At 42.8% G+C, this 12,593-nt stretch overlaps 1 protein-coding gene and 1 pseudogene across 2 annotated transcripts in view; one reads left to right on the top strand and one right to left on the bottom strand.

Moving 5' to 3' along the window:
* Positions 1-1,494: 1,494 nt before the first annotated feature.
* DCP1A (decapping mRNA 1A) overlaps positions 1,495-12,593 on the bottom strand; it is a 42,536-nt gene continuing 31,437 nt past the window's right edge. For both annotated transcript variants that reach the window (XM_043885252.1, XM_043885253.1), the window contains 4 exons: positions 9,744-10,493; positions 7,744-7,809; positions 5,773-5,991; positions 1,495-5,468 (listed from right to left, as the gene is read on the bottom strand). In XM_043885252.1, coding sequence (XP_043741187.1) covers positions 5,388-5,468; positions 5,773-5,991; positions 7,744-7,809; positions 9,744-10,493 — 1,116 coding nt within the window. In that variant the 3' untranslated portion in view covers positions 1,495-5,387. The remainder of the gene's footprint in view (positions 5,469-5,772; positions 5,992-7,743; positions 7,810-9,743; positions 10,494-12,593) is intronic.
* LOC122683390 lies at positions 10,720-10,871 on the top strand (annotated as a pseudogene).

Here is a 12,593-nt window from a genome sequence, read left to right as displayed (position 1 = left end):
CGTACCCCTTCTTCCCCTTCTCAAGATGACAGGAAGCTGGTGTGTTTCGAGCCCTTTCTGGAGGCTGCACTTTGAATGGCCTCCTCCTCCCAGGGATGTGGGGAAGATTAACAAACAATGCACACAATCACACAGCACACAACAAATGTTGGTTATGATTCATCATGGGACTGTATTTCAAATTTATTCCAACTTAACTGAAAGAAATGTTTGTGAAACATGATGAGACTGTCGTGTTGCTTCTGTTATCACCTCCTTCTGAGCCATTCTACCAGTTGGGTATAACGTATCTCTTAGCAGCCATCCGTAGAGAATTTATTTGCCTGGTGAACCTGAAGTGATGTGTGTAAGCCCCATCCTCCCGCCAGGTGGGAGGCTTATATCATGAGTTCTGTTTGCATTGAGTATGGCAGCAAACTCTAGGAGGTGAGGCTCTTGAATTGATTTAAGCCCTTTAGAAACCTGTTGACTTCTTCCCATTACAGATAACAGAGACCCCCAAATGCCTGAAAGAGGGAATGCAGGCTGGGCTCCGGGGTTTGCCTGATTTAGTGACTGTTTCTTGCTGCTCTTCTCTTTTGCTTTCCAAGAACCCCGCTTCATCCTTAGAGGAAACCCTGTGGCTGGATTTCCAGTTGCTCATCCAGGAGAGACAGGCTGCTTCCTGTAGCTCTGACAAACATAGAAGCCCCAGCAATAGCAATCTAGAGTAATTTATCATGGAGGTAATGGAATCAAGAAAGGAATTCTAGACTAGCCCACCAGTCTGCTTGGCTTCAGGTCCCTAACTCAATGCTGGCTTAATAAGCAGCAGCCTTTGGCACATCCTTGTCACTCTTGGCTTCAATTCCCTTCTCTCTAAAATGGGTTATTGTGAAGATCAAGAAAATAGCTGCAATGTTTATGTGTTGAATGAGCATGCAATTAGTGGTGACTGAGTATGTATATAAAAGTCATAAAGCAAGGTTTAAGCATATGCTCTGCTCTATGAAAGCAGGCAGGTAAAGCAAACATTTTAGGGAAAATTTCATTTGGAAACATACTGGGTTGGCCAAAATGTTTGTTCACGTTTTTTTCTGTAATGTGTTATGGAAAAATGCAGATGAACTTTTTGGCCAACCCAATACTTAATGTGAACAGTTTTCAGGGACTTATGTGATTAACACTTTTCCACCCTTTTCCCTATTTCCCATAACAATCACAGTTTATTTTCTTCCCTCCCTCGTTCCTTCCTTATCAACCTAGACACCAGGCACATGAATTGAGTGAATCTGAGAAGTGACCGAGTCCCCTGTAAAAGTCCCCTATAAAAGACTATTTCTCGTCCTGATTAGACCTGTACCCTCTATCTGGGGAAACCTTCTAAGAATATATGCATTTGTTTTGTCCTCTCACCCCACTACCTCTCAGCAGTAGGAGGCTCTAGCACAGTGTGACGACGCATCCAAAAGTTCCTATTTCTGTAAGTTCAATAAAAACACAATTAAAATTGAGTAGGTGCTAAAACTTGGTTTTGAACTTTTATTAAAAAAATATATTTGCAAACATATAAAATTTAGGATGAAAAATGCTCATCTGAAAACAGGTAATAACTTAATATTTGCAAACATACACAGATGGTATAAAATCCATACCATTAAAAATGTTAATGATGCTGCATTGCGCTCATGGAACAAAAATCTTGCCACAGTCCCGGAGCTTCTCAGGCCCACATTCAGGGCAGTGAGACTCTGGTACACTGAAGGTCATGAGAGCCACATGGCCAAAGCAGGAATACAGAATAAAAAACCATTGAGAACATATATTTTAAAAACACGTTTCTGAAGGAATCACACAGATAAAAGGGAAACACAACTCTGCATTTCCCCCTTTCAAAGTGAACAGTATTGCATTAGAGCATTTTCAAATGAAGATGTCATATACAAAACCAAGTGAAACATTGCACATGTCTCTCTTGCTGGAAAAAACAGGCTCCTGGAGGCCCCGGCCCACTCAGGGAAATGTTCTCAAGCACAGCTTTTAAAGAGCTCAGTGTAAGCTGCTTTACTTCTTTCAGATCTTAACATTTTAGACACCTGAAAACACAGGGCGCTACTGGTTCCAGCAGGCCCTTTGAATACAACTGAAGAAAACCAAAGACAGGTAAGAAAGAAACGTGTGCTCAGCAGCAAACGTGCAGCAAGAATGCAGGACACACGTCCGTGATTCCTCGTTTTCACTCACACGGACTGAGCCCACGCGTGCCTGTGCCGCCTCTCATTCCTCTGTGTTTCATTTTGCCCAGAGTTACAGTAGGATGGCTGATTTTTTTTTTTAAGCAGTTAGGCACCTTCAATTTCATGTTGCATTATTAGTAATACAATGGCAGTTATGGCCTCTACTACCAAAATGAGAAAAACGTCAAACTACATTCTTTGGGGAGGAGAGTAATAAAGCTGCATGGTTTAAAAATATCTACCTAGTAGATCTGATGGGGTTAAGATTTTTTACAAGAACACACAGGTGGAAAAAGAACAATTCTTGACATGCAAAATCGGGTCCTATTCTCAACTAAGCCTGTGCCTCCTCCCGCAGAGAAGTACTCAGGTCAACTTGGGCTCTTAACAAAACCTGGCTCCCAAAAGCCTTCCAAAGTAAGCTGTGGACATTCACATTCACATGCAGAGGGCATGAATGCTTTTCCTGGAGCTGACAGTCACTGGACAACATGGGATTCCAAGTTACACCTTACCGACGGGGGAGATACACAATGAGGAGGAGCTTCTGCCTTAAAGGAACGAGGCTGTTTGGGAAGTGGGAGTCCACTCAAAGATACCACAGTAACTGCAAGAAAAGAAGAGCAGGGCCGCCCATTCGGGTGAGGGTGGCTCTACAGGCAGACACGGTGACCTAAGTGCAGGGCACCCGGAGTTCTGCAAACCTTGCAAGAAGCGTCTTTGTTTTGGTGTCCATTTTGACTCAACTAAGGTTTAAAACTTAAGATTTCAGTAAAGTTACTGCAGCAATGTAAACATGCAACCTAAACTAGCATGAGGTTCTGGACAGAAGTCTGAATGAGGGGTAAGGCAACTGAACTGTGACTTTTGGCCCAGGGTCATCCAACTGACACTGTTCAGGCTTGGCCTGACTTCTCTACTGACTCGTTCTGGCCTGAACTTCCTGGTTCTCATGACGGTGAACCTCTGGCCTCTGAATTTTCAAAATGCTTTGAATACATAAATTTGGGAGTTGAAACAGGCTTACCCTTTTCAAGTCTCCATGACTTGGGCACTTAAAAGTTTCCTTTCACATTAAGGAAACCTCATCCCAGATTCTCTACTGTCTGTCCGACTCATTCCTTGAATTAAAGGGTGAAAACGAACAGATTTGATCACAGACCCTCTTCAGGACAGTCTCTCAGCTCTTCTGTAATATTGACCCTACTCAAAGCATCATTTCAACGCAAACGTCTATCATAATAAGAACCCCTTGATTCTTCCGCTCACCAAAGCCCACCGAGACTTACACCTGGGATGCGTGCTAACCTGCCAGGGCAACTGTCTTCTGAGAACAGTCGTGGGGGCGCCCTGGACACCATCTCCTGGGGTCAGCAACATTTCACATCTTACTGTAACTTTCTCTTTCCTGGGTGATGCGCAAGCAATTCATTTTTGGTTGCTGAATTTACACACTACCTTTGAAAACAAACTATTCCTAATTCCTATGAGAACTTAGAAGGTTCCTTGACTTCTGCACAATTCACAAATAATAGGTAGACACAATAGAAGACACTAAATTGGGAAGCAGAAAAGTTGCCAAGGAAGCACGTTTAGCTTAACAAAAGCCAATCAAGGTATTCTTTATGCTAAAAAAGACAAAAAACAGAAAACAACCTAAGCGCAAACTAAAACAAGTATGTAATTCACAAGTAATTTTCTAAAATCTCAGCTAAAAGGAAAAAAAACCTATGGATTTATGATTGAGTTACCATTAAAGCTTAAATGATTGTTCCCAAGGAACCATCATATCTGTCAGCATTATTCACAGCTAATCCTTAAGCTAGCTGGTTGAGCCAATTGGGTTTTTACCCCATCATTAAATAGTGCTCAGAAAAGTAAGCAGTGCATCTTAATTGGTTAAATACTACAAAATGACCTGTATCGTAGAAACGAAGACACTTTCATTCAAAGAATATCTTAAAATTACTATTGCTGAAATAAATCAAATCTACATTAAAATATTACTAATCACCATTACATGCCATAAAAGAATATAAATAAATCATGGCAGATCAATAGCAGCATAACAAAGCATCTTTACATATTTTCAGACTTTGGGCTGCAGAAGTACTTACAGCCTAAGAATACATTGGTAAAGTTCCGAATATCACACTTGGTTTTTAATTCCATATTCTATAATAAAGTAAGGGCAGTGTGAATAACAGTTCCCTTTTCTGCATAGCTTTAAGACTATTCTCAGTAGACTTGAGGAATGGAACCAGAATGGCTTTGTCAGATTGGTCCACTGGTCCTTTTGTCAAAGTGTTAAGGGAAACAATTAACAATGACTTCTCATTGTGTTTAGACAGAAAAGGAAAATAAGGCTATGATTCACACACAAGCTTAACATTTTCAAAACCACTGGAGAGTTTAACTTAAAGTGAAGATTTCTGATAGAATTTGGGTGTTACCAGTCCCAGCCTTTACTTCAAAGGTGTGCCATGCCTGCTCCCACCTCATCACAGGGCCGGCAGGGCCCTATTCAAATGTATTCTCACAGTGGGAGCCCTCTGCATGGCATCACCGGGGACACTTAAAAATAGAACACAATTAATAAACTTCAGAACTTTTAAGGCCCAAAAGGGGCATTCATATAAAATACACTTCACTTGAACAAATCAGTCCTAATTTGCCAGCTTAACCTCTGACCCTTAAAATGCAAAGCTACTCTGCACAGAGCTGACTTCTGCTCTGCTCAGAACTTGACTAACCAGCCCGAGGATCAAGTTTTTAGAAGGAAGTGCGGGAGGGGAATGGGGGTATGGGCTGGGCTGACTGCCGCAGGGCTGGTGACCTCTTTTCCCTAAGACCTTGAATACGAAAGTGAGCTGAAAATCAGATTCCTTATTTCACAAACTTGTTTAGAACTGATGAAAACACCCACACAACTGAACACAATGGTCTTTTTTTTTTTTTTCCCCAAAACAAAGGTCTGCTGGTGATGCTTCACAGTGAAACCTCCATTATCACTGAGAACGTCACTTGGAAAACATTCTTAAGCAATGAGTCTCTTTCTCATAGGCTCAATTTTAGAATTCTCAAAACTCAATGTTGCGTCTAGAAGTTTCCATGATGAGGCCTATTTGTTTCTGAGGTCGATATTCTGCCTTCAGAATTACTCTGCTCTTGTCATAGGTTGTGGTTGTCTCTGTTCTTGGTCAGAACCTGTAAGTAGACTTCATGAAGTGTGCTGAGGAAGCTGGAATCATTCTGGAAGAGATGGTCATGTCAGGTTTACCTCCTTAGAGCTTACTGCCATGACAACAGCTTAGGAAGAAGTTATACGCATGCTCTGTATAACTAATTATGCCAAGAATCCCACCACCTAGAGACAATCATGAGGAATATTTTGGAATTCACACAGATCTATTTTTCCACTTCGAGAATTTTTCCACAGGGAGAGAGAAACACTGGTCCTAGCTGGTCTTGGATTTTCTTTATGAATTGATTTTTTAAGAATTCATACAATTATTTTTTTACAGAATGAAAATTTGAAGAGTAATATCCTACATACCTTGATTAGATGTATTAATGTATCCTGGAGCTGAGACTTGCTGAGGATAATGGAAGGCTTTCTCTGATTTTCTGTCGTTCCAACAGTGAGAGGAGAAGGGGAGCTGGCTTTCCTCTCAAGGTCTGAGGACCTTGTAACTGTCTGTTGGAAAACACTGGGGGACAGCAGGACTGAGGATGCTGCTGAGGTTGTTGCAGGAACCAGAGGGGGGCCTGTCACCTGCAGGGGAACAATGGTCATTTTGCACCAAAGAGTGTGGAAGTCAGCAGCCAGGCCCAGAGTAGGGGATGCCTGATAATAAGCATAAGCAGCAGGAGACTGGAATGCAGAGTCCAACGGTTAACTATTTAGAGTTCAGATAAAGATTCAGAAGCAGTGTCTAAGCATTTAATGTCTGGTTAGGAAGCTTGTTAGCAGAAGGATGAAGAGTCCATTTACATGATAAGGATGGCCTAGAGCTGTTATGAGAAGCCAAGCCCCATCACTACAGAAGGGGAATCTGATAACTAACAGCAGGGTAGGCACAGTAAGAACAGTCCTGAGATAAGCTGAATATGTAAAGTTTTTCCATGAGGGACACAGAAATGCTTAAAGGAGGGTGTGAAGGAACTTTCTGAGGTGATGGAAGTGTTATATAACTTGGTTGGATCACTACCCAAGGGATATACGTGTATTAAAACTCAATTTAAGAAATCTGCATTTTATTATACATAAATTTTAATTCAATAAAAAGAATTATATGAAGCATTGGTTATATAAAGTTATATGAAGCATTAGTTTCTTTAGTTGTGTTCAATGTATTTATTATGCCACCACAGCCATCGAAGATACAATTTTAAAAACATAAAACTAATATTTACCTTCTTCTTTCATTTAGATATACTTCTGGGCTAACAATGGCTAACCAGCAGAATACACAAAACAGTAATAATATTTTTTTTGAAAGTGAAACTTGCTCAGTTGTGTCCAACTATTTTCAACCCTGTGGACTGTATAGTCCATGGAATTCTCCAGGCCAGAATACTGGAGAGGGTAGCCTTTCCCTTCTCCAGGGGATCTTTCCAACCCAGGGATCGAACCCAGGTCTTCTGCATTGTAGGCGGATTCTTTACCAACTGAGCTATGAGGGAAGCCCCCCCCCTTTTTAACTAATTCTCATATTTTGATATACTCAACAAGAAAACTATATTTTTTCCCTCCTATCTGTCACCCTCCTCATTTACAAAGAACCAAAGCTGTCCATAGTTTTGAGAGTGCAGTTTCTGGGTTCTGAGCCATCTGTGGTTATTTTTGGTGCAACACTGGGCTGAGAGATCACCAAGAAGTGGTACGCCAATCACCATTCAGCAGGACAAGCTACAAAGAAGACCTGCTAAGACCAGTCAGAAGGTGGCTTTAGTTTAAAATCTTAGGCTTCAGGAGAGGTGTTAAGGCTCAAAGGCAAATGGAACCTTAAAGTTTAGGAACTGAAAAAGATAAGTGTGCCTGTCAAAGTTGGTAGGTAATGGAGGATGAGGACAACTTCTAAAAAATGAGGCAGGGGAGAGGCAGCAAGGTGCAGAGCACACAGGCATGGGAGGTTTTGTCAACAGGGCAATGGGAAGCCAACGAGCAGGGCAGTGACACTGCCTTCTGTTTACTGGGACACCACAACTCTCCCAGGGCAAAGACTATCTCCTATCCACAGGGACGGGGCTGACCTGCTCTCAGCCGTCGCCCATTCACAACACAGAGGGAGTGAGTGAGCGCCCCTGCCGTGGCCGACCTTGCACTCCCATACACACCCTCAGGGAAGACATCACTGAGGATGGATGACTTGAGGACGGCAGGGGCCACAGCAATGAGCTCTGCCTGGGAGAGTGGGGAGGGACATTTAAGAGGGGCCTAGGTTTGAAAGCTGCAACATTTCACTTCACACTCAGCAGAAGAACTTAAGACATACTATGATCTTCAGAAAAAGGGGATCCTTACCGGGATGGCACTGGATAACACCTTAGGCTGGGCAAAAACTTCAGGATCCTGGTTTTGCTGCATAGACTGCAATGTTTAAACAGAAAAATGAACAGATGTAGCCACTTTTCATTTAAGATTTCTTAGTTACTGGGGAAAAATCTAGGTTAGCAGCTGTAAGGAGGAGTTCAAACATGACCTGGTTCCTAGATACCTGAGGGAAGTGGCTGACCAGAATTTGTGACAATGCAGGATGGGAGCTTTGGGACAGCCCCCAACTCCCCTCAGTTCCACCGGAGAAAAGGGGTGTGCAAATGTCTCGAAAACGTCTCTATGCAAAAAGCTAAAACCTGTGTCTCTTATAAGAGTTGGGACAGACCAAGCATATTTTTGCTGTTGAGACTGTGGAGATGCAAGATCCTGGCAGCATGAAACCTGATGAGGCGGCTCACACTCTGGACAGGTGGCGCTAAACAGTCTTCACACAGAGCCACACACTTCCACAGATAAATGCTACACCTATTCCCTGGGAGACAAGAACTTCCTGTAGCAGAGCAAATATATTAGGACTCAATATGGTCCCAGGCCCTGAAATTCGATACAGCCACATAAATGAGAAAGAACATGTTTGTAAGCTTCCTCTGCCAGGAGGCATGCTGGAGAGCAGGGTGCTGTCCCAGAGGCCAAATCTAGAGGGGGCGGTATTTACGACTGCTGGTTGTATTTCTAGAACAACAGGAATAGTGGCAGTAGACACATTTCAGGGGTGTTTTATCTGTTAAACAGAACATTCTCACTGCTCCTTATACTGCAGACAAACGGCAAAAATGACAATTTAATCATGTAACCAAGACACTAGGTTTCGTTTTCTGTATAGAATTTTAACAGAATGGAACAAAACACTCCATTAACTAAGAAATAATGTTATACAGCAGAGCCAGTATAATATTATTTGGTAAAATGTTAAAAAGAGCTGAGGATTGTAATTATTAAAGGGCATGAGACTAAAGCCTTAAAAGGCTCTACCCCCTTTCAGTTCTGTGATCTTGCACAAGTCACTGCAACTGTGACCTGATGTCCTCATTTGTAAACTCACCAACCTTAATAAATCACTGAGGGACAAACCTCTTCTTCAGCCCTAGATCCAATCCCCCACCAAGTCCCACTCATCCTCCTTCTTAATAAATCCACATGTTCACATGCCCCAGTACAGGCCCCCACCAGCTCAAGCCTGGGTGACTGCCCCGACCTCCTTTCTGATGGGTCGCCCTCCTTCCATCGTCTCCTTTCCTAGCGTGCCACCCTTGGCTCACGCACTTCAAAGACTCTCCAGGGCCCTTAGAACAAACCTCTAACTCCTTGACACTATTTACAAAGTTTTACTCATCACCAATACCTGCTTTCCCATGTTTCTTTACACACAGATCCAGTCAGACCACAGTTCAAGTTCAACAAATGCCCTCTCGTGCCTAGGCTTCTGCACCTGCTATTTTCCTTGCCTTCACCCACTCTTCCCAACTCTGGGTCTGGCTAATTTCTACTGAGTCTTCAGATCTCAGCTGATGGCCAGTTTCCCGAGGAAGTTTTCTTTGACTTCAGACCTCCAAATGTGGGATGCTCTTATGGCAGCCCTAAGGCACCTGGCACAACACAGGCTCTCAGTGAGAGTACTGAGGGAGCAGGGGACGAACAAAGTTTGGGATGATCTGGATCCACGGTCTTGAGTCAAATAAGGACTCCTAGACGTATCGGGCAAAAATAAACAAAAAAACCGCTAAAATGCACACCCAGGAAGGAAAATACAGTTTCTCAGCTTTTATCAGCTGAAATTATTTTGGGAAGTGGAACTCAGCTACACCACCAGTTACTGATGGTCTGGTTGATCACTGCAGGGCTTCTCCTCTCCTATCCTCTAGCCCCTGGTACACTCAACAGTTGTGTCTTTAAACAACTCTGTCTCCTGTCAATCAAAATGCAGTTTCATCCCACTAGGTTACAGCCACCCAATCTCCCGCCAGTACCTGAAGGGGAGCAAGCACCATGTTGCTCAGGGAGGCTGAGGCTCTCGCTGCTGTCCCTTTAGGGGAAGGCTCAATGAAGCTCTCAGGGGTGGCCAGCTGGCCGGCTGCTGGAGAAAAGCTGGGTGCTGCTGCACCTTTCCCAAGTGACTGTGTCTGTATTTGGTCATGCTGCGGGGTCAACCTGAGTTTCTGGAGAAGATCAACGCTTGGGAGAGATGGACTGGTTGTGTTTGTCACGCTCAGCGGGGCCCTGAGTGGGCTCTGGCTGGCAGTCAGGCTGGCGTGGCTCAGCTCAGGGACAGGCTGACTCAGGAGTGGAGACCTCTGCCTAGGTGTGGTCTTCACTGTTTGCATCATGGTGGTGTTTCGGGGTAGGCTGGGGGGAGCCTGTCCAGTAGAGGCTTCTGCTGGTAGACTGGGACTGAGCACAGAGTGCAATGGGATGGCGTAGCTGGGGGCCTGCTTTTCACTGGCCTGAGTGATGGAAGCAGGAGTTATTAGCACTGGGGTGGTGACTTCGGGCTGGACTGAGGGGTGGACAGCAGCATGGACAGCCAGGTTTTCTGACTGAGAGGCCCCTCCAGGCTCAAAAGAAAATGGTAGGAATGAGTTGGGCTCTTTCTGGGAGGCATCTCCTGGTAGCTTCTCCACTTCTTCTGAATCCAGACCCACAACTGTTGGCTGTTCCTTTGACAAAGAGGTTCCAAATAATTCTTCCACTGTCAGATGTTTGTGTCCAGATGGGGCAGACTGAGAAACAAATCAAACCACCCAATGAGAGAAAACTCTTGCAAATCAGCGTAACTAAATTTCTTTTCCATCAACCAAATCAGTTTGCAGAAGCAAGGATAGGCAGAGTCTGAAAATAGGAAATGGAACAAGCTGACGACGTCCTCAGGATTAAGGCCAAGAATGCACCTGGTATCCCCAAGGTGGTGAAGAGATATCTACATTTGTAATAAAAATCAAAATTTTAATCGCTTCTCGGCCTTTTGGCTAAGATCAAGTGTAAAAATAAAATTTTAGGGACTCAGATGACAGTTTAGAATTCACCTTTTTTTGCTTCACAAACAGATGTAAGGTAAAGGGGCAACTACTTTGCTCAAAGTTAATTTGCCCCATACCAGTCACACATGGTAGGGAAATTACATTCAAGAGGATATGAGGACCAAATGATGATCAAGCAATCCTACCTTTATGTTCATATTTTTTTAATAAAAGGCAGGCATTGTACCTCAAATACCAGAAAATAAATTTAACTATTAAAAAAAATTAGTATAGGTGATATAACATTATATTAGTTTCAGGTATACAACATAGTGATTCAATATTTTTATAGACTGTACTTCATTTAAAGTTACTATAAAATATACTATATTCCCTGTGCTGTACAATTTATTGTTGCATCCTATTTATTTTATACATAATAAGTCTGTGCCATTTAATCCCCTACCCCTATACTGCCCCTCCCAATTTAACCATTTTTTAAATAGCAACCTTCCAATTCCCAAATCACAGATGCTGAAGGAAAAGGAAAGCATTTAAGCCTGAACATGTTAAATGTACTTATATTTTAGTGATCTGGTTTACTGATATCACTGCAATGATTCAGAGGAGTTATATTCATAGTTCCCACTTGTCAGCTTTCCTGCACCTTCCCTTCAAGCAGTATTGCTGAATTCATTTAACCTTTACTTGCTAAGTATGCAGAGGGTGCCAGGCCCTGCTCTGACCTGGGCGCAAAGGACTCCTTTCATTTATTTTATTTTTTGGCTGCACTGTATGGCTTGCAGGATCTTAGTTCCCCAATCACGGACTGAACCAGTCCTCTCTGCAGTGGAAGTGCAGAGTACTAACCACTGGACCCTCAGGGAATTCCCAATTACGTAGCTCTTAAACTCCAACACTTTGGCCACCTCATGCGAAGAGTTGACTCACTGGAAAGACCCTAAGGCTGGGAAGGATCGGGGGCAAGAGGACAGAGGATGAGACGGCTGGATGGCATCACTGACTCGATGGACATGGGTTTGGGTAGACTCCGGGAGTTGGTAATGGACAGGGAGGCCTGGCGTGCTGCGATTCATGGGGTCACAAAGGGGGACACGACTGAGCGACTGAACTGAACTAACCACCATATTTTTTTACATATACATATGTGTGTGTGTATACACACACACAAACCAACATTTAGATATACCTACTTTAAAAAACACATATCATATTGCAATGATCTTGTAGAAACTTAAGAGTCTTTTCCAGTGAAGAATAGTATTTTATAAGAAAAGGAACAATCAAAAACCGGACATGGAGAAACCTCACCATGAAATACATCTTAGGCTTTGAAAATGATCCAGGTAGCAATTTTTATCTATCTAGTGAAACAAAAATGAACTTTTAAAAAACTAAAATTACCCACATTTACATGTGAAATGTTTCTATACTTGAACTTAAGAACAGGTATTTCTGGTAATTTAAATCTACTTCATATTAAAAAATGAAGTCATATGGTAGTATGCAAAAGAAGCATCAAGTTTCCAATTTCTCCATGCTGCCTCCCTGCAACATCTGCCAGGCCAGAGACAGATTATTAGACTTGATGGAATATGGTGTGTGGTAAAGCATCAGGTTTCAGAGGTACCCCATATAAGGCAGAAGAAATGAGGTTACAAGGCAGTAAGAATTATCACAGACAGACTGCTCATTGTACAGAGGGCCCTGTACTACACACTTTGCATGGATCACTCTATTAATCGGTGAGGGCAGTACTATTATTATTGCCATTTATGGATGATGCCCAAGTACAACAGAACCAGATGCCAACCTAGTTCTAACAACACAATCCATATTCTT

This window comes from Cervus elaphus, chromosome 24 (genome assembly GCF_910594005.1).
Source record: "Cervus elaphus chromosome 24, mCerEla1.1, whole genome shotgun sequence".
Taxonomy (NCBI): domain Eukaryota; kingdom Metazoa; phylum Chordata; class Mammalia; order Artiodactyla; family Cervidae; genus Cervus; species Cervus elaphus.
The sequence above is the reverse complement of the archived record's forward strand: the minus strand, read 5'-3'. Positions and strand labels throughout refer to the sequence as shown.